The sequence below is a fragment of the Hyperolius riggenbachi genome, chromosome 1, assembly GCF_040937935.1.
Source record: "Hyperolius riggenbachi isolate aHypRig1 chromosome 1, aHypRig1.pri, whole genome shotgun sequence".
NCBI classification, from domain to species: domain Eukaryota; kingdom Metazoa; phylum Chordata; class Amphibia; order Anura; family Hyperoliidae; genus Hyperolius; species Hyperolius riggenbachi.
Genome location: NC_090646.1, coordinates 328719304 through 328741909, shown reverse-complemented (window position 1 = coordinate 328741909; position 22606 = coordinate 328719304). Strand labels below are relative to the sequence as shown.

Below are 22606 nucleotides of genomic sequence, written 5' to 3'. Positions count from 1 at the left end.
TGCAGGACACCGGCTTACTAAAGCAAATACATACAATAATAAAATAAAATGCATGCCTTTATTACTGATAAAAGCAATTACACACAGTACTAGTTAAATAAAAATATTTACACCAGCTACCTAAATTCTGCAATGAACATTTTTAAGTTTCTCCTTGATAAATCTGGTACTGAAAAAAAGATTAAATATTTTCACCATAATACAAAAAAGGGAACTTTAATTGTCTGCATTCAGTTCATACTTTATTAAAACACAGTGGACAAAGATAACAGTTTCCAACTGCCGATCGACATGATTGGTTGTAGCCCAATTCTTTTGGTGCTGTAGGGTTGACAAACGTTACAGATTGTTTGGATAAACCCTAGTTAAGGGTGTTCATAGACACCTACACATCCATCTTGCTGTGCAGTCTTATCCTGTAGCAGAACTTACATACTAGGGCATTCTCTAAGGCTTGGTTCACGTAAAAACGTGTCCAGTCCTGTCAGTTTTTGACAGTTGACATCAGTTTTTAATGTGTTTCTATGAATGTGTTCACACACAAATCTGTACATTTCTAGTCCAGTGCTGTCAGTTTTGTATGTTTCTATGGCTGTGTTCACACAATAAAAGGTGTACATTCACAGTCCTGTCAGTTTTGTATCAGTTTTCTATGGGTGTGTTTGCACATAATAGGTGTACATTTCCGGTCCAGTCAAATAAAACTATTAGAAAGCAAATACAAAACTAACAGGACTGGACATCATGTACAGATACATGTGTGAACCAAGCCTTAGCATGTGAAAAAGGATCAGTATTTGATTTTTTTTATTTGTTTAACATTCGATAAGTCACAGATGAGTAAATGGTGCAAACCCAATAACAGAATCCCTGTATAAACTGTACAAAAAGAAAGGTTGGGTAGAAAGGTAAACACCAACATACTGTATGTTTATTCTTCAACAGGAGTAGAGACCAAATGTTCATACCAGGTCAGCCCTTGTGCGGTCTTGTGGTGACAGTTTAATTAATCATATTTCAAGTGGTGATGAAGCGTAGAACAAGCATTTTTTCCCATAAACGATCAAGTCACAGATTTCTCAAATCTAAAAGGAAAACAGGCCATGGTGCGGTCACTTGGTACTTCCTGCACAAATCATTTGAAAAGTTACAATCTCCTTTGACAAGTCAGGTGAACTCATTGATGTTGTTCTTCATTGCTTGCACTTGGAGTTCGACTTCTAATCTGACTGCGTAACTGTTCTATCAGTTCTGGATTTTGTTGCTGCATCTGTTGAGCAAACTGCTGTCCTCTGTACATGTATTAAAGGCAAAAATAGTCAAAAGCAAATTACTGAAGGAGAGACTGACGGTACAGACAATAATGTTCAAATTATTACAGTTCAAATAGATACAGAAACTATTTTAAAGTATGGCAAAGTTTTCTTAACCTTTTAGCAGCCAAAGTAAGTAAAACTTTATGTGGCTGCAGGGCTGAATTATTTCTGCCGCTGGGGAAGTGTTTCTTCTCCAGCCAGGCAGGCTATGCAGAGCAACGCAGGGAGCGGTCAGACAGCGGTTACCTGTCTGGATGCTGGATCAGCTTCTCCTCTTCATCCACCTGCGGTGCCACACTCCTGATGTCCTGCAGGTCTCAAAGGGATAGTATCAGTAGTGCAGCACCACCTGGTGGTGGAAGAGGATGCCGGGAGTGCAGTCCGCGTGTGAATGCCAGGAGTGCAATGCTGCGAGTGGATGAAGAGAAGCCTAACCTTTATTAGGCATCTGTTAAAAAATAAATGGACAGCACATATCAATGACAAAGTGTATATGCATGACTGCCTATTGGCCACACCCCTCTGGTAAAGGGTGGTTGTTCAGCTAAACCTAGTCAGTAGGGATGATCAAAGAGATGCAAATTCCTTAGAGTTGATGCAAATTTATGCAGTTTGAAAATGGACCAATCAATTTCAACCTAGGTTTCAATTAATTTGGTCCTCTTTCAAGCTGCATATATTTGCATAACAATTTGCATAATTTTGGAAGTATTTGCATCTTATTGATCATCCCTACTAGTCAGTTCCTTCACTAGAAAGTTGCAGGTGCTCCTATATGAAATTGCCACCTTAACCCAACATGTTTCTCCCTTAACACAGGGCTTTGTCAAGGGTATACAGTGAGACATAAATCCCTCCAACTATCATCAAACTGTCTAGCAACAAAGTGTCAGATGCTCAAGTCAGAGCTGACCATCTCAGTACTCCTTAAAAGTATCACCTCATGAGGTGAAGTTCCTCCCCATGGGAGTAGGCAAGGGTTATGGCCTTTTCTTGCTTTTGTACTACATAAGCCTTTCTCCCATCTTTGTTCAGATCTTCAGGTTTCCTCTTTTCGCATGCATGTTCTTTGCCTCCAGCTGCATTCTTTTTATCCCTATTCCCGCTTACATTTATATGGTCTTATTAAGCAATTCAATCTTCTGCCTTGCAGCTGTCCTGTTTGACACACTGGGTTTTCTTATAACCTGTGCCAGCATCCATGTCTACATCATACCACTTTCTTTGGGGTGTACACGCAATCAGAGTTTGGGAACTCATTTTCATTGCAATGCATCTCTTCATTAAGCGTATACACATTAGTCTTAGCCCATGATGTCTGGACAACACATATAGTGGATAATGTACTGGTTAAGGGCAGTGTCTTGACATATGAAAACAGGGGTCGAAACCTGGCTAAAGCCAGTACCTATTCAGCCTTGCAATTTTTTAAAGGACTACAGCTACATTTTTTTTTTATATACCAGTATATATTTTTTTTTCACTGGTTTATCCCTATTTCTGTGTTTTGGAAATGTGTTAGAAGGAGATTAAAGTATTTTTGGTTTGGTTTATTACTGTAATAAATGATGCAGTGTAAATAAAAGGAATTAATACATACGCTTGTATAAGACCTGCTAGATCCGTAGGGGGAGGATTGCCAACTGCTGCTGCTGCTGCCATTGGATTAGCAGAGCCAGAGATCATTCCAGACATTCTTAAAAGAAAAGGTGATATCTCTGTGACTAACATTGCTTTACATTCATAAGTATTCTTGTAATATACAGAAAGAAGGTTTGTAAAAGGCAAAAACGTACTGAAAAAGATTTTTTTTTAATGTTTACCAAACTTAGATAGCTTAAAAATAAATTTTGATGAATGTGATGGAAATAGCTGCATAGATTTCCACCAGTGTCTGGCACACATTTGTGAGGCAAGTCATGTGCAAAGGCTATTTTCTGGTGTGCATGTAATTAAGGCACTGGGAAATCTGGGCACAGGGTGAAATGGAAAAATGACTCACCCTGCTCTCCTGCAAAAGTTCCTGCAGCGTTACTATTTCACCTCCAGTCCGCAATGAACTGTGGGGTAAGATTTAATTTGCCTGCCAAATACTGCTGGTGGCCTTATCATAGTTTCTATCGTAATTTGGGCTCAGTCTCTTGATGACGCCTAAATTACTGACCGAGCGACGCTATAGCCGTAATCCTCATGATGGCCTATGGCGGCGCCTGGTGACTACATTTCCAGCACGTTTTTGCTTGGCTCAGTTTTCTGCAGGGTCACACACTGGTTCCACTCCATTCTCTTGTGATAGGTGCCTATTGCTTTAGAGAAGGGGTGCCCATTGGGTAGATCGCAAAGGACTTCATGGTAGATCTCAACCGCACTACATTTCCCATTCTGTATATACAATTTTGCTCCTAAAATTGTACACAGATAGATAATTTTGACATGTTAATTTTTAAAAGTAGCCCACAGGCCAAAAAAGTGTGGGCACCTCTGCTTTAGAGGTAGAGTGTTGCCTAAAAAGCAGCTTGGACGTGAGATTTCTCTCACAAGTCATCTGCTTTCAAACAGATTCACATGATATTGCAAAGCTCTAGGGTACAGATATGCTTTTATGTCCTTACCCCTGTTCTATTGCATTATCCTCATTTAAAATTTCAGCTCATGTATAGGATGATAGGAGATGCACATCAACAAAATTATAGATCACCTTAATAAAGAGTACAAAATGTGCAGCCGGGAATGTGTATTTAGAAACATGAAGATTGAGGACATACGTTATATAATTTTTATCAGCTGCATCAAATAACTGACATATATGCCTTTCTCATGTGAAAGGATAATTCTTACTAACAGTCTGTGATCCAAAATGCAAGGTATAGAAATAGTCTGAAACACACACTTTCCTAACAAGAGACATAAAGTACCCCTGAACAGAGTACATAATTATAAAAGTAAGCATGCCTACATTTACGTTGTACTGTGACATAACTCACAGCACACTCCATACTTTTGAATGCTCCCCTCCCCCATGCCATTGAGAAGTATAACTATACAGGCAAAAGAATATAGGAAGCAGATGTTTCATAGTATGTTATACAAGAAGATATTACATAGTTACAGTTATTTGGGTTGAAAAAAAAAGACATACGTCCATCGAATTCAACCAGAGAACTAAGTACAATACCAGCCTGCTCCCTCACATATCCCTGTTGATCCAGAGGAAGGCGAAAAACCCTTACAAGGCATGGTCCAATTAGCCCCAAAAGGGAAAAATTCCTTCCCGACTCCAGATGGCAATCAGATAAAATCCCTGGAACATCATTAGGCATTACCTAGTAATAGTAGCCATGGATGTCTGTAGCCAAGATCATTGTGCTTTAAAATGTTTTGGTAACTTCATCAAAGCCCTCTTCAAATTCAGCCTACAATGTTGTATGCATTTGTACATTGCAAACAGATAGTCACACGGTACTTACAATTGTTGTACTTGTGGGTTATTCATGAGGTTCGATGCCTGCAAAACAAAAGCATTGTTAGAGCAAAAGAATAAAGGAAAATTTTATATATATATATATATATATATATATATATATATATATATATATATATATATATATATATATATATATATATATATATATATATATATATATATATATATATATATATATATATATATATATATATATATATATAAAATTTGCTAGCATCCTGAGCAACTCACTGAGCTCCAGAACTTAGAGCACACAAATTCTGTAAGACTAGGGGCATTTTGTTGTACAAAGTGTTTTTGTTTTGTTTTGTTGTGTTGTACTAAAACTTTTATTTTGTTGTACTAGGGGCATTTTGTTGTCATTGACTAATAAATGAAGACTTGTATGGAGAATGCCGTAGTCCATCTTGCCTTTTGGTCCCTGTAAGAACCTTACCTCTACGTACGTTTATTTTGCATAAATTACAGCAGCGAATATATGCCGCAACAAGAACAGTCCTGGTAATTAATTTACAAACACAGTCCCACAACCCTTAGGATTGTGGAGGTCCTGGTCTAGGAGGTTTAGTTACAGATAGTTTTTAACTGCGTCTTGTCAGCAAATTAAAAAATATTCAACAATAAAATTATAATCTTTTAGCAGCAACTTTAATAGGTTTTAAAAACCTGTATGCCTCAGAAAAGCAGTCCCACACTTTGGGATTTAGGTTGTTCAGCTAGAGGGGTAACTTCCACTGTCTTTCTTGTAAGTCCAGCCAGAAGCTTTGATCCACAGTCTGGCAAGCTTGTCTCTACATCTAAACAACACACCTGCTCACCTGCTCAGGAAGACTCCAGTCTCCTTCCCAGAGACAAGTGGAATATGTAACCTCTCCTGCAGATAAGGTTAACCCTGATACACAAGGCACCAGTTTGTCTGAAGTTATCCCTCAAACAAGCTCTGTGGTGGAATGGTGGGCCTTACCCACAGATTAGAAAAAAAACAAAACACTTTACAAACCTTTGCTGTCAAAAGTATCCTGGATTCTGTCCAAGATGCCTGCCTAGAGAGATCTAAAGCAAAACTGGGAGAAATATTCCATGCATCTAAAACCCATCCCTAGAGTCATGTCTGTGAAGTGGACCTCTAGCTAAAACAATTAAAATTGTATTTCAAGGTAAAAGGTCGTCAGTCTAACAGAACATGAGCTGTAATTTACTCAAGATATATAAGCAAGCAAAACCTACAGAGGTTCCAAGCCTAGAACACTCCACCCAAAGTGTAATATATCTAGTAGTGGATTCCAGGTTTACCATTATGGACAAAAGGACTATAACAGTGAGCTAAAAACATCTGATTCACCTAAGGTGTCACACATTTTATCTTTTACTTATAAATGTCCAATATATTACACTACAACACTTTACAGTATATATGGTATATCAATATTCTGCAAATTGAGAGTATCTAGATGTATAGTAATACAGAAGCATTGGTGGAGACCCATTTGTTGAAAAGCAAAACTGTGCATATACTGGTATGTATACATACAAACAGAGATACATACATTGTTACTTTCCAGGTATTTTTAATTTGTGTTACAAATTCATGAGCTCTTTATATTTATTTTGTATGACTTATCTTTCATTTTCCTTTAAAATATGTATACTAAAAGGGGGGTAAATTACAAACTTCAGAAAAACAATGACAAGCACTTTTTCTGCCCTATGTAATAATCTGCTAATAATTTAAGTCATTGTGGAGCATCAGATACTACATAATTTTAAAGCCCATCTCCAGACAACATTACGAATATACAATCTTGCAGCCTAGAAAGCAGAGTTCCCAGAGGTTACCTTTCATGGTGTCAAATAAAGCTTCTGTAGCTAAAAATCTTCTTTAGACATTTGGTCACATGTATGGAAACAGCTCAGCTATAGCAGTTAGCAGCCAAATACAGTGACGTAAAAAACTATTTGCCCCCTTCCTGATTTCTTATTCTTTTGCATGTTTGTCACACTTAAATGTTTCTGCTCATCAAAAACCGTTAACTATTTGTCAAAGATGACATAATTGAACACAAAATGCAGTTTTAAATGATGGTTTTTATTATTAAGTGAGAAAAAAAACCTCAAAACCGACATGGCCCTGTGTGAAAAAGAAATTTCCCCCTGAACCTAATAACTGGTTGGGCCACCCTTAGCAGCAATAACTGCAATCAAGCATTTGCGATAACTTGCAACGAGTCTTTTACAGCGCTCTGGAGGAATTTTGGCCCACTCATCTTTGCAGAATTGTTGTAATTCAGCTTTGAGGGTTTTCTAGCATGAACCACCTTTTTAAGGTCATGCCACAACATCTCAATAGGATTCAGGCCAGGACTTTGACTAAGCCACTCCAAAGTCTTCATTTTGTTTTTCTTCAGCCCAGGGCCGGCCCTAGACTTTTTGCCACCTGAGGCAAATTTAGAAAAAATTGCCGCCCCAATTGGGCGGTGTTGCAGGAAGTGACGTCAGTGGAGCGTACGCTGGAACCAGAAAAGGTGAGTGGTCCCCGCCCATACCTTTTACTATCGGCAGCTACGGAGCTATTTAAAGCTGGAGGTGGAGCGCAGATCGGGGGGACCCAGGCGAGGGAGGGGGGGTCCGACCTCCCCACCACTAGGCCCAATCCCCCCTTTCCTGCCCGCTACACCTCCAGCTCGGCGGCTGGCCCCCCGCATCCACGGACGGGCGCCCCCCCCCCCAAGAAGTGCCGCCAGAGGCAAACGTTTCACCCCGCCTCATGAGCGGGCCCGGCCCTGCTTCAGCCATTCAGAGGTGGATTTGCTGGTGTGTTTTGGATCATTGTCCTGCTGCAGCACCCAAGATTGCTTCAGCTTGAGTTGACGAACAGATGGCCGGACATTCTCCTTCAGGATTTTTTGGTAGACAGTAGAATTCATGGTTCCATCCATCACAGCAAGCCTTCCAGGTCCTGAAGCAGCAAAACAACCCCAGACCATCACACTACCATCACCATATTTTACTGTTGGTATGATGTTCTTTTGCTGAAATGCTGTGTTACTTCTACGCCAGATGTAACGGGACACGCACCTTCCAAAAAGTTCAACTTTTGTCTCGTCGGTCCACATGGTATTTTCCCAAAAGTCTTGGCAATCATTGAGATTTTTTTTTAGCAAAATTGAGACGAGCCTTAATGTTCTTTTTGCTTATAAGTGGTTTGTGCCTTGGATATTTGCCATGCAGCCCGTTTTTTGCCCAGTCTCTTTCTTATGGTGGAGTCGTGAACACTGACCTTAATTGAGGCAAGTGAGGCCTGCAGTTCTTTAGATGTTTTCCTGGGGTCTTTTGTGGCCTCTCGGATGAGTTTTCTCTGCGCTCTTGGGGTAATTTTGGTCGGCCGGCCACTTCTGGGAAGGTTCATCACTGTTCCATGTTTTTGCCATTTGTGGATAATGGCTCTCACTGTGGTTTGCTGGAGTCCCAAAGCTTTAGAAATGGCTTTATAACCTTTACCAGACTGATAGATCTCAATTACTTTTGTTCTCATTTGTTCCTGAATTTCTTTGGATCTTGGCATGATGTCTAGCTTTTGAGGTGCTTTTGGTCTACTTCTCTGTGTCAGATAGCTCCTATTTAAGTGATTTCTTGATTGAAACAGGTGTGGCAGTAATCAGGCCTGGGGGTGACTACAGACATTTAACTCTGAGGTGTGATAAACCACAGTTAAGTTATTTTTTAACAAGGGGGGGCAATCCCTTTTTCACACAGGGCCATGTAGATTTGGATTTTTTTTTCTCACTAAATAATAAAAACCATCATTTAAAACTGCATTTTGTGTTCAATTATGTTATCTTTGACTAACAGTTAACTGTTTTTAATGAGCAGAAACATTTAAGTGAGACAAACATGCAAAAGAATAAGAAATCAGGAAGGGGCAAATAGTTTTTCACATCACTGTAAGTAGAGCAGTTCCTTGATTCAGCTTCAATCTGTTAACTTTGCAAGGAGCTGGGGGGCCAGCTGTCTAAAGGTGGCCATACACTGCTCGATTTGCCATCAGATTCGACCAACAGATAGATCCCTCTCTGATCGAATCTGATCAGAGAGGGATCGTATGGCCACCTTTACTGCAAACAGATTGTGAATCGATTTCAGCCTGAAACCGATCACAATCTGTGGAGCTGCTGCTGCTGCCCCCCCCCCCCCCCCCCCCTGCATACATTACCTTTTCCGGCCGGCGCGAGTCCCCTGGTCCGCGTTGTCTTCTTCTCCGCTCCGGGCTCCAGACCGTTCCTGCAGCTACTGAACTTCCTGTCCAGGGGAAGTTTAAACAGTAGAGGGTGCTCTACTGTTTAAACTTCCTGCCGGGACAGGAAGTTCTGTGTAGCTGCAGCCCTGGAGCCCAGCGCGGAGAAGAAGCAGCGGTGACAGCGGGGACTCGCGCCGGCCAGAACAGGTAATGTATACCCGCTGTATTGCGTCGGTCGTCGGGCATTCGAACGCCGCTATCGACGCACTCCCGACCCGCCGGCGATCGAGAAAAATCTTCCGCACGGACAGATCGACGGAAATCGATCGTTCTGTCAGCGGTGTGCGCGGCGATTTCACAGCCGATTCGATCACTGTGATCGAATCGGCCATATATCGGCGGGAAAAAATCGTTAGGTGTATGGGCCCCTTAAGAATGCATCCTTCTGAGTCTGCTGGCGGCTAGGCAAATGCCCAGGTAAAAGGAATTAGACAATCAAGAAATGTACTGTATAAATACACAATAAAACAAGTTCTTCCATTGACTGCTTACACAGGACTAGGAAATGATTGTGCCTGGAGAGGACCTTGTATGGTTTTGTAACATGCATCCCATTTTCCACTTAAAGCGGGCCTAAACCAAACATTTTTTTAATTAAAAATATTTAGTTGCACCACTCTGACACATACAAAGATATGTGGGCGGGATATGGGCAGGGGTGCCATCACCAGACCCAAAAGCCTGGTGGCTGTCTCCTCCCCGTTTCCTCCTTCACGTAAGCACTTCCCTCACAATTCACTTTTTCTGGTGGTTGTTCAACTTCCAGCATTCTTTATTCACTCTCTTTCACTTGGTTCAATCAGCTTATGTTTTATTTGTTGGAGCTTTGCCTTATGCTCCTATGCAGTTGCAGGTTCATTTTTTGTTTCCTGTTTAAACAGGCAATGCACTTTTTCTGGTTGTTATTCAACTTCCAGCATTCTTTACTATATTATTATTAGCATTTGCACTTTATTGTTGCAGTTGGTTACCATGCATGTTATATTGTGAAACTGTGTAAGGTTTATTACTGTGGGTCCATGTGTGGCTACTTTGTACAGATATGCTGTTGGGGAGTTGAATCTACGAGACATTAATTTTTCATACTTTTATCACCTTATGGTGATTTTTATTTGTATGTTTTTCTTCAATTAAGATTTATTGAATATTTGCATACCAGATTGGTACTGTTTTGGGGTACTCTTTCTCTTTATGTCTTATTTGCACTAATGGTGAACAAATTGGACATTTATAAATGTTCATTTTGCAAGAAGCAGTTAAACCACATGAGCTAATCAAAGTTTGTTTACTTACCATACTCATGAAGCCTGGATTGTTGAGCAACCCAGCAATATCGAAACCTCCAGGAGCTGCCATCTAGAAAAAATAAGTGGACTGTGATACTGCATTTAAAACTTCACTAATAGAAGTATGAAAAGCGAGGTAAAGAAGCTCACTGGACTGGGTAATTCTCTCATTTTTTGTTCAGCAATCTTAAGGTTTGATTTATAAGTATCATTATCGGGATCCAGCTCTAGGGCTCTTTTGTAAAAACCCACAGCTTCAGAGTGCTTATTCAAGCTTGAAAGAGCCAATCTAAAAACAAAAACAAACATTTTAGATAAAAACTAATTTAAATGACCTGTGTCGCAAAAATCTTAACATTTTAAATACATGTAAACATATACAAATAAGAAGTACATTTCTTCCAGAGTAAAGTGAGCCATAAATTACTTTTCTTTTTTGTTGCTGTCACTTACAGTATGTGGTAGAAATCTGACATTATTGACAGATTTTGGACTAGCCCATCTTCTCATAAAGGGAGGGGGGGAGGGGTGTTGTGGAGTTCTCAGGATTTTCTTTATTTTTAAAAGCACTTAGTGAATGGCAGTTGCTCCTTCCAACCGCCAAAAAAGTGTGCAGCGAGCAGGGAGGCTGGCCAGCATCACTGTATAAGTCTTTTTTAGGGAATGTCTTTATAAAGAATAAAGGCCATGCTGAGAATCCCCTATGGAGAGATGGACTAGCCCAAAATCTGTCGGTAATGTCAGATTTCTAATACTTACTGTAAGTGACAGCAACATAGGAGAAAAGTAATTTATGGCTCACTTCTTATTTGTATGCGGTTTAAATTTTAAGATTTTCGCAACAGTTCCTCTTTAGAGATTTGTGAATATGTTTTTAAAACTATAAAAATCACTCTCACCCCATTCTTCCATAAGCTTTACTGTAACTAGGGTCAATAGAAATAGCCTCTTCACAGTCCTGCACAGCTCCAGCATAGTTTCCTATTTTACTATAAGCCGCCGCCCTGAACAAAAAACAAAAAAAAAAGTCAAATAAAATTCATACAGCACACATCCTACTGAATTTGTAGACATATTCTTTTATATATACTACTAATAGTTTTTGTATTGTTCTAACTGCACAGAAGTAAAGTCAAGTGCCCAAGAATAGAGTTAATTAAAAATGAGCATGTTTTTAAAGAAAGAACTGCAAAAAACATTGCAGCTATCTAACTAATGAGAAAAACAACTGCATCTACCCTCCTCCTAAAAATCACTTTTTATTTTTAGACATGCCACAGTTTTATTTTATATTTAAATCTAGTTTTTAGGTTTTTCACTCTTTCATTGTCTCTGCTCAATGACACCTTCACTAAATTATGCTAAAGCTCAAATCTATGAATTATTGATCCTTTTTATCTCTTTTCTGCTCTCAAAAGCCATTTACTAACAGGAAAGTGTTTTATGGCTTTAATTACTTATCGGCGAGGGTTCACTTGCATACTTGATGTTTGACTCTTTCAGGCAGAGAAAGAAAAAAACGGAACACATCTTAGTTATTTGTGTGCTTGGCGATGTACATACATACACGTCTATCTCATCAGGTCACATGTAACCTCGGTTGTCCTTTAATGCAGTGTTCCCCAACCCTGTCCTCAAGGCCCACCAACATTGCATGTTTTGTGGAAATCCACAGAGGTCAGCTCTGCTGAGACACTAATTACTTCACCTGTGCATCTTTGTGGTTTCCTGCAAAACATGAACTGTTGTGGGCCCTGAGGACAGGGTTGGGGAACTCTGCTTTAAAGTGAACCTTAACTGAAACATAAAAGTTTCACTTACCTGGGCCAGCCCCCTGCAGACTGCCTGTGCCGTTACTGCACCTGCACGGCCCCGGCTGCACACGTCCTGAATCGCGCTCCCGTCCCTGTGGCAGTCCTGCACAGTACACGTACAAACGTACGAACGTACGTACGTACACATACGCATACTGCACATGTGCAGGATGACCAGAGGGATGGGAGCACAATTGAGGCCACACAGGCGTACTGGCTCAGTGACTGGCCAGTCGCTGGAAACAAAGCTGAGCCATGGCGGGGGACCGGGTGATCGGTGAGAGACAGCGTGGGCACAGGACATCCCCAGGTAAGTAAAACTTTTTTTTTTTTAATGTCTCAGTTAAGGTTCAATTTAAGGTCGGTCTACCCCAGTCTCCTTTAGTAGATTTTCTCATCTGACACATCACTCTCCATTGAGATTTCATCAAATGCAACTTTTTTATGCTCACAGTAATCAGTTGCAGACAACACATGCTGATTTGTATCCTATGCTACTGGCCTGTACAACAATAGTTTTACTCTGAAGTAGCTGTCTGATGTGGTATATCCCACAGCACTTCAAGCTTCATCTTCATGTACATTGTACATTAAAAGAAGAATTTCCGATTGTATTAAATACTTCCCTTAGAGATTAACAACCTCTCTGCCAAGGTCATCAATTTGCTGATGAAACCACTATCGTTGGCCTTGTAACTAAGAACAACAAGCAGGGCTACCGTCAGGAGTAGGGTTGCCACGGTATACCGGAATTACCGGGTTTTGGGTGCAGGTAAAGTGTCCGGCGGAACAGGTGACCAGGTAGCAAGGCGCAGCGGCGGGCATATAGCAGTAACAACATACCTTCCAGGATCCAAACACTGCATCTATCTTCCTGCTCCTAGGCATCAGTCAAGTTGGTAACAATTGGCTACCTTTACTGGGGCACCTATGCCTGGCTACCTATACTGGGGGCACCTATGCCTGCCTGCCTATACTGGGGGCTCCTATGCCTGACTACCTATACTGGAGGCACCCATGTCTGGCTACCTAAACTGGGGCACCTATGTCTGGCTACCTAAACTGGGGCACCTATGTCTGGCTACCTAAACTGGGGCACCTATGTCTGGCTACTTGTACTAGGGGCACCTATGCCTGTGTAATACTGTGATACCGTCATACTGCAGTAATTTGAGACTTATCATACCATGAATATTTAATACCGTTGCAACCCTAGTCACGAGATTGACAGATTATGCCACTGGTGTAGGCCTGAACGAATTTAGGAAAATATTGAATTGCATGATTTCTGCCAGAAATTGTGAATTCAAATTTTCTATACACAACAATGGATCAGCACACAGGGACACGGGCCAACCTCCATCTTTGAACTTTCTAACAAAGGCCTGTTGGCCGCATGGCAACCGCCATTTTGGGACTTTCGCCAAAGACTTGCGATTGCCGCATGGACTACCAATAACGGTATTTGAACTGTATATAATCAGACATCCTGTTCCTTTTCTTGCCTTCTCTCTGTCAATCAATCTGTTCTAAAATAAGCTGTGTGTATGTAGTTTAGAAATAAACTAACGATTTTATCGTTCAGTCTTGTGCCTGTTCTGGTCATCTGATTGCTGCTATAACGAATCTGCCCTCTGAAGAGTCAGTCATACTACCGCATTGTTTTATGATTTGCTTATAAATTGTTGATTTGCTAGCTAGGTTGTAAATAACCGTTTCTTCCTTCTAGGATTAGCTAGTACCAGATTTCCTGTGCGAAATCGATAACTTTGTTTCTCGATTGTAAATACAATTCGAGATTGCATCATATAGGGACCCAGTAACCTTTCTTTAACGTCACATTGCTCACAGTCTTTAAGCCGTCGGAAGTGACTATTCCCCGAACGGTGACTTGAGCGTGTTGAACGTGATTGGACTGGCTACCGTATTATGATAGCGGGAGTCTCTTTCCTCCCTGAACTTGAGAGAGTGGTGGCAGTTTACTTTATTTACCCGATTTCCAGCGCGAAATCGATATTTTTAGTTTACCGATTGTATATACAATCAGAATTGTACATGTATGGGCACCTCCAACCAATCTTAACCGTTTACTACGCACACAGTGAATTTGCCTCCAGCAGTCTCTAGTGCATGAGACCTGCATGGCAACAGTGGCCTATTAATACGGGATTGGTGGATGTTTGTCCCATTACATATTGTCGGCAGCTGCGCGACCAATCTTTATTGTCAGTCTGTTCACCGTACTTCCTGCGTATGCTAACGGGAGCAGATTAGACGGGATTGGCACGCTCTGTCGCCTCTTTCTTCTTCCCTCTGACGATCCAGCAACCGGTCTCGTTGTCCGTCTACGCCCGTACTTCCTGCGTACGCTAACGGGAGCAGATCTCAACGGGATCGCGGGGCTGGATTGTCACAGAGCCGAACACCCATTACATTTCTTTTTCTAAATTAACCTCGTAGAGTTTCTAAACTGACACTGCCGGTGGGGAGAGGGACAGGTGGCTACACCATTACTTCCCTACAGGGTGCTAATCCTCTGGTGGTCATCTTCGCTTCACACCAGCCACAGTTTGTATCTCCTGTCCAATCAATACAAAAGGTGCTGTAACGTACGTAAAGATAAAGGCCATTAACACTTAATCGGTAAGCTAACACAATAATCGGTATAAAAATTGCCTCTAATGCTGGGATTACACCATACAATTTTCTGTTATGCTGGGAATACACGAGTCGATCCGGCGGCTCGATTAGCCGCCGGATCGACACCCGCCGCCGTCCAGTTCGATTCCCGCTCGTCCACGCGGGCGCTTCCTTATCTTCCGCTCGATTCCCTGCTATTGTCCGCCCGCGGGGAATCGATCCGGCGGGTCATCGGACCTGTCGAAAAATTATCAATCGAGCCATCCGCAGATCGATTGATAAGGGCGCATCGACCAGTGTATGCCCAGCATTAGATTTTTCTGTCCCCGCGGCCGCCCGGATCGATTCCCGCTCGTCCCCGCGGGCATTTCTTATCTCCCGTACGTTTATTCTCTTGTTCTCCCCGCCGGTATCGAGCGTGGAATCGATCTGGCGGGGTATCGGACAGGTTGGTAATTATCAATCGAACCATCAGCAGCTCGATTGATAATTTTGATTGATAATTCAAACAAACCGTGTATGCCGGGCATACACGGTTAGATAGCTCTCATCATTTGAACCGCTGATTGGCTCGATTGATAAGATCCAAACAAACCAATCCGATCACCGTGGCGGATTGATACCGCGCTCGATCCCCACGGGCGGACACAAGAAAAAAACCAAGCGCTGATAAGCGCCCGCGGGAACGAGCGGGAATCGATCCGCGCGGGCGAGCGGTGACGCGCCGGCATCGAACCGCTGGCTCGATACCGGCGCATAAACGAACCGTGTATGCCTAGCATAAGATTCTCTAAGTTCAGCATGTTGGAAATGTATCTACCTTACCATCTATCTGCCGAGCAATTAGGCATTGTTCTACTCAGCAGATGACGACCAGAAGACAATGCACCAGAGATAATGACCATTCTCTAAAGAAATTAATCTAATTATGCATAACAGAAAATCTAACAGAAGAATCTAACATAAAATTGTATGGTGTAATGCTGGGGATACACGGTACGTTTCTGTACCGTGTATCGAGCAGCTGATGCCGGGAGCTGATAATATTCAGCAGGTCCGATGACCCTGCTCGATCCCCGCTGGCAGACAATGGCAGGGAATCGAGCGGCTGATAAGGAGCGCCGGAAAGCAAGAAACTTACCGTGTATGCCCAGCATAAGTCACTAGCCCAGAATGAACATGCAGATCAGAAGCTTTGACTCTGGTCTGACTCCACTGGCTGCATGCTTACTGCAAGTCTCCTCTGAAAGAGTAAAGGTGCCCATACGCTTACAGTGGAGGAAATAATTATTTGACCCCTCACTGATTTTGTAAGTTTGTCCAATGACAAAGAAATGAAAAGTCTCAGAACAGTATCATTTCAATGGTAGGTTTATTCTAACAGTGGCAGATAGCACATCAAAAGGAAAATCGAAAAAATAACCTTAAATAAAAGATAGCAACTGATTTGCATTTCATTGAGTGAAATAAGTTTTTGAACCCTCTAACAATAAAAGACTTAATACTTAGTGGAAAAACCCTTGTTTGCAAGCACAGAGGTCAAACGTTTCTTGTAATTGATGACCACGTTTGCACACATTTTAGGAGGAATGTTGGTCCACTCCTCTTTGCAGATCATCTCTAAATCCCTAAGGTTTCGAGGCTGTCTCTGTGCAACTCTGAGCTTGAGCTCCCTCCATAGGTTTTCTATTGGATTAAGGTCCGGAGACTGACTAGGCCACTCCATGACCTTAATGTGCTTCTTCTTGAGCCACTCTTTTGTTGCCTTTGCTGTATGTTTTGGGTCATTGTCGTGCTGTAACACCCATCCACGACCCATTTTCAGTTTCCTGGCAGAGGGAAGGAGGTTGTCGTTCAGGATTTCACGATACATGGCTCCGTCCATTTTCCCGTTAATGCGATTAAGTTGTCCTGTGCCCTTAGCAGAAAAACACCCCCAAAGCAAAATGTTTCCACCCCCATGCTTGACGGTGGGGACGGTGTTTTGGGGGTCATAGGCAGCATTTTTCTTCCTCCAAACACAGCGAGTTGCGTTAATGCCAAAGAGCTCTATTTTGGTCTCATCAGACCACAGCACCTTCTCCCAGTCACTCACAGAATCATTCAGGTGTTCATTGGCAAACTTCAGACGGGCCTGCACATGTGCCTTCTTGAGCAGGGGGACCTTGCGAGCCCTGCAGGATTTTAATCCATTGCGGTGTAATGTGTTTCCAATGGTTTTCTTGGTGACTGTGGTCCCTGCTAATTTGAGGTCATTCACTAACTCCTCTCGTGTAGTTCTAGGATGCTTTTTCACCTTTCTCAGAACCATTGACACCCCACGAGGTGAGATCTTGCGTGGAGCCCCAGAGCGAGGTCGATTGATGGTCATTTTGTGCTCCTTCCATTTTCGAACAATCGCACCAACAGTTGTCACCTTCTCTCCCAGCTTCTTGCTAATGGTTTTGTAGCCCATTCCAGCCTTGTGCAGGTCTACAATTTTGTCTCTGACATCCTTGGACAGCTCTTTGGTCTTTCCCATGTTGGAGAGTTTGGAGTCTGCTTGATTGATTGATTCTGTGGACAGGTGTCTTTTATACAGGTGACTAGTTAAGACAGGTGTCCTTAACCAGCTGAGCGGTCTGGACGAGCTCAGCTCGTCCAACACCGCCAGCGGCTGCCGCTCAGGCCCTGCTGGGCCGATTTTAACGAAATAAAAAGCAGCACACGCAGCCGGCACTTTGCCAGCCGCGTGTGCTGCCTGATCGCCGCCGCTCTGCGGCGATTCGCCGCGAGCAGCGGCGAAAGAGGGCCCCCCTAGCCGCCTGAGCCCAGCGTAGCCGGAACAAAAAGTTCCGGCCAGCGCTAAGGGCTGGATCGGAGGCGGCTGACGTCAGGACGTCGGCTGACGTCGATGACGTCACTCCGCTCGTCGCTATGGCGACGATATAAGCGAAACAAGGAAGGCCGCTCATTGCGGCCTTCCTTGTTTATTCTGGGCGCCGGAGGCGATCGGAAGATCGCCTCCGGAGCGCCCTCTAGTGGGCTTTCATGCAGCCAACTTTCAGTTGGCTGCATGAAATAGTTTTTTTTTTATTTAAAAAAAACCCTCCCGCAGCCACCCTGGCGATTTAATCAGAACGCCAGGGTGGTTAATGAGGATGACTAATTAAGTAGAAGTGTCTAACCACTCTGTGGGAGCCAGAACGCTTAATGGTTGGTAGGGGTTCAAAAACTTATTTCACTCAATGAAATGCAAATCAGTTGCTATCTTTTATTTAAGGTTATTTTTTCGATTTTCCTTTTGATGTGCTATCTGCCACTGTTAAAACAAACCTACCATTGAAATGATACTGTTCTGAGACTTTTCATTTCTTTGTCATTGGACAAACTTACAAAATCAGTGAGGGGTCAAATAATTATTTCCTCCACTGTATCTTTGATCACTCTGCCAGAGATTGAAGTCCCAATATTGCCACGCAATTACTGTATAATTTTAAGCGATTTCTGGCCAAAATCTATCACAATTATCGATCATACTGGATCAAAGATCTAGCCCAAAAGGACACTTCAGCCACTGACTACCATTTCTACCATCTCATACACAGCTTACCTACTTGCCCTAACCCTTAAACCTTTAAGCCCCATCTACACGATACGATTACGATTCTATTTACGATCCGATTAAATCCGACATGTCCGATCGGGATTCAATTCAATTCGATTTGCCATTGTTTTGCAATGGCAAATTGAACTGAATCGAATCCTGATCGGACATGTCGGATTTAATCGGATCGTGAATAGAATCGTAATTGAATCGTATCGTGTAGATTGGGCTTTAGACTGTAAGGCCTTTTGGCCAGGGCTCTCTTCCCCTTTTGTCTCTCAATGCTATGTAATGTCTATGTAAATGCATATCTCCCACCCCTGTATAAAAATCTGTAGTTGATCTGTTCACTGAATCAGCAGTAATCCACCATTATCTTGTATTCACTGTTGTACTGTTTATTTTGTATCGTTATACCCTGTATGCTGTTATACGGCCGCTCGGAAGATGCTGTCGCTATATCAATCAATAATAATAATAATATGCTAATTTTAAATACGGTAGTATGGGAGTCTCTTCAATATAACAATTGCAGAACTAAGCAAAGCTGGAAAATACTGATCTAGGTTGTATAAATCAGCCAAGGCTCTTATCACATACCTGTTGCAGTAATACACTGCATTAGTTGGATTACACTCAATGGCTTTGGTGTAGAAGGCAACAGCACTTTCAAAGTTTTCCAACTTCATTTGTTCATTACCTTAAAAAAATAGTGAGTTTTGTTCAATTGTAGTCAAATTTACAAAAGTAAAAAACGATTGTTTAATATCATTCATAGCAGTAAACGCCATTTCTAAACATGTATTATCGAACAACATTCTTGCAATAATCTAATTTGCATAGTATTTTCATTTATTACAGCCTTAGCCAATTTCTCGATTCATGTATCAAAAGTTACTGTATAAAAATGACATGCATTTAATAACAAATTAGATCCTTCTTAAAAGAAAATCTTTAATGAAAAAAACTCCCCTGGGGTCACTCACCTCAGCTGGGGGAAGCCTCCGGATCCTATTGAGGCTTCCCTCGTCCTCCTCGGTCCCACGGCGGCGGAGAAAATCCCCCCGGAGCGGCGGCGATGTAAATATTTACCTTTTGGCTCCAGCGCAGGATCCGCTCTTCTCATGGAGATTGTCTGCGCAGTAGAGCGGACCCGACGGAGATCGGCTATTTTCGCCTACCTCCGTCAGAAGAGCCGCAACAGCGCCCCCGCTGGAGCCCGAAAAGGTAAATATTGCACAGGCTGTCGGATTTGTCATCTGTGTGTTCCGGGGGCGGCTGCGAGACCGCCGTGGGACACAGGAGGACGGGGGAAGCCTTGATAGGGTCCAGAGGCTTCCCCTACTGAGGTGAGTACCTCCCAGGGGAACTTTTTTTCAGTACAGGTTTTCTTTAAGCATTCACTAATTTGCTAACAGAGACAGATGGCAAATAATGCACATGGCGATCGCCCAGCAAATGCCTTTCTAAAAAGCCTGTGTTTTGCCTTCTACAAACCCCTCATCATCACCACCACCACCAATAACACCCAACACTGTAGATACAGGTGGCTGGATCAACATTTCAAGCTACTTTTGTTCCGGTATAGCATAAAGATTTGATGTTGGTTTTGCTTTAAGCCACCATGAAGGTTTTTGCCGACTTTACGCCATGCAACTAAGGTGCACTGCGATTCACAGGACAAGTTGTTGAACTAATGTTCATGCACACAAATAGATAATTGCATTTTAAAACTGGTGGACATCAGCTCACTCTAAAATTTTACTCTGTACGACTAATGCTGGGAACACACAATGTAATTTCCCACTCGATCGACGGGAATTGGGCGATTATTTTCGACATGTCCAATTAATTTCTGATCCGCGGGCGTTATCCCGCTTTTCCAAGGATAGAGGGGGACAACCTCTCTCCTTGAAAAGCGGGGTAACGCCCGCGGAACTAGTGGGTCCATTTGAGGGGACCCTCAGTCTCTCTGTGCCTCCACCGTGCCTGCCTGTGCGTTATTTCCACTGGGCTAAGTATACTTTCATTCCTCCATTCACTTTACTAAGGGCTGCTTTTACTATTTCACTGGTCCAGTCAATTGCAGTTATTGTTCACGGTTATCAGCATGTTAATTGTTCATTTTAGGTTGAAGGTATTTGTGCATATATAATTTGAATCATATTTATTTATACTTTGAAAATCCACTTAGCACAGTCACTATTGTTGTATCAGCTCCCAGAATTGAGAACTCACTAATCTTAACACATCACTCCTGTATACTGAACCCGGGTTCTATCCACTAAGGGCCCATGTACTGAGCCCTTTGTGGAAATACATATTATAAATGACCAGCACTCACATTAGGCACATTGCTGAAAAATGCATGGTGCAGTTAGTCTCTTTAGGCAGAGAGTTTGATGGGTACTTGTTATTTTAATTGTTTTTAATCATGAATGCTTTATGAAGTGTGATACTATATATTTTTTTTTTTATATAATTACATGGTCCTGAGTGGTACTCTCTCTAAAGGGTTTCTTTTCTCTCATTGAATATATATCACTTTTTGACCCTAGCACACTGCAGGTATATGCAGGGGTAGCGGACACACTCTCTTGGTAGAACTTCAAGAAATGTTACATATGCAGTCTTTCTGCTGTGAAATACATCTGAAAACAGGTACCCAAAAGGTTAAAAAACACAGCCTGGGGTATTTAGGGAAGCCTTGTTTGTTCCACTCACGCCGCTGCTGCCTGGGAGATCTGTCCCCATTAACTTTGCTGTTATCGCTCTCTTATCACCTCTTCAAAGCTGACGGTAATGGCACGGACAATACTGCCTGCTCTAATCTTTATGAATTGACATTTAGGGCTCTTTTCCACTATGAAATGCAATCGCAATCTTGTTTCAATTTCCACCATACGATTGAGCTACTATACTCGTAGTACAGCTCAATCGCATGCAAAAACGCGGCAGGATGACGATTGCGCTTTGACCAAAATCGCATTGCAATCGGATCGCACTAATGGAAATTGCTGCTGCAGTTTCCATTAGTTTAAGGTACCTTGCGATCAGAATCAAAATCGCAAATCGCAGGGTACTGGAAAAAGGCCCTTACTGACATGTGTTGAGGTATTCACCACACAAGGCTGTAATGTACCTCACTGCTCAGGAATTTCAGCTTTTCATGCAGTAACAGCTTTTATGATTTGACATTTTGCTAAGTGTTTGGTAAAGTCAGCTGTTTTCAGCATTACCGCATGCCGGAATGCTTTATGAATCGAGGCCTTTATAGGTATCAAACACAAGGCTTGTGGGCCGAATGCCCCCCAATTTTATGTGGCACAAAAGAACTTCAAATCTGCATGATTGTAAGTAGTAAAAGAACGACAGGCCATTGCAGAAGTAGGTACACGCATGTAATTTTTTGGCTTGTGCACATGTACCATTTAAATTTTTTTTTTTTTATTAATTTTATGGTAGGGTGACTATATATTTAAGAAACAGTGCTTATCCTTACATTATTAAGGTTTTTCTCTAAATACATGCATGATGTCCATCTCCCCTTGTGATTTTAGATATAGGTTTACATTCACGGCAAGCATTAAAAAGTATAGTGTCTTTGCCCTTCCTGACGATACCGCCAAAAACTGTGAGCAAGCATTCTTTTCAAGCTGGCAGCTGTTAGCTACCTGGAGCTGCCACCCCCTCTACTCTACACTAGCTGGGTATCCCACAATACAAATAATTTCCAATTTGCTGTGAGCAGATTTGTGGAATACAGTATACAGCACATTTCTAATCTCCATTTTCACCCCTTTTACTGCTGACGACAGCACAGGTCGACAGGTATTACAGATGACAATTTTAGGGTGCCCACTGGAGAACACTCCCATCCCCCTAAACTAAGGCCTGAGCCCACTGCATTTAAAAAAAAAACCGCATGCGTTTCTGAAACTAGTTTGATGCATTTTAAAGCGTTTAAACGCATTAAAATGCCTGTAAATGCATTTCAAAAACGCCTGAAAAATGCGTGCGTTTTTATGAGTTTTTAAAACGCAGCAGTGGGCTCAAGCCCTTATCAATGTAGCTCTCAACTAAGGCTGTTTTGTTTAGATTTTGGCCCCTTATGTGATTGAGTTTGATATCCCTGCTTTAAGGGTACCTGAAGTGACATGTAACATGAGATAAAGATGTAGAAGTA

General features: G+C 42.1%; 1 protein-coding gene across 4 annotated transcripts in view; it reads right to left on the bottom strand.

Annotated features, from left to right (window-relative positions):
- Positions 1-215: 215 nt before the first annotated feature.
- SGTA (small glutamine rich tetratricopeptide repeat co-chaperone alpha) overlaps positions 216-22606 on the bottom strand; it is a 40143-nt gene continuing 17752 nt past the window's right edge. For all 4 annotated transcript variants that reach the window (XM_068233888.1, XM_068233890.1, XM_068233889.1 and 1 more), the window contains exons 5-11: positions 19021-19120; positions 11280-11384; positions 10531-10669; positions 10388-10450; positions 4784-4821; positions 2917-3012; positions 216-1292 (exon numbers count right to left, since the gene is read on the bottom strand). In XM_068233888.1, coding sequence (XP_068089989.1) covers positions 1178-1292; positions 2917-3012; positions 4784-4821; positions 10388-10450; positions 10531-10669; positions 11280-11384; positions 19021-19120 — 656 coding nt within the window. In that variant the 3' untranslated portion in view covers positions 216-1177. The remainder of the gene's footprint in view (positions 1293-2916; positions 3013-4783; positions 4822-10387; positions 10451-10530; positions 10670-11279; positions 11385-19020; positions 19121-22606) is intronic.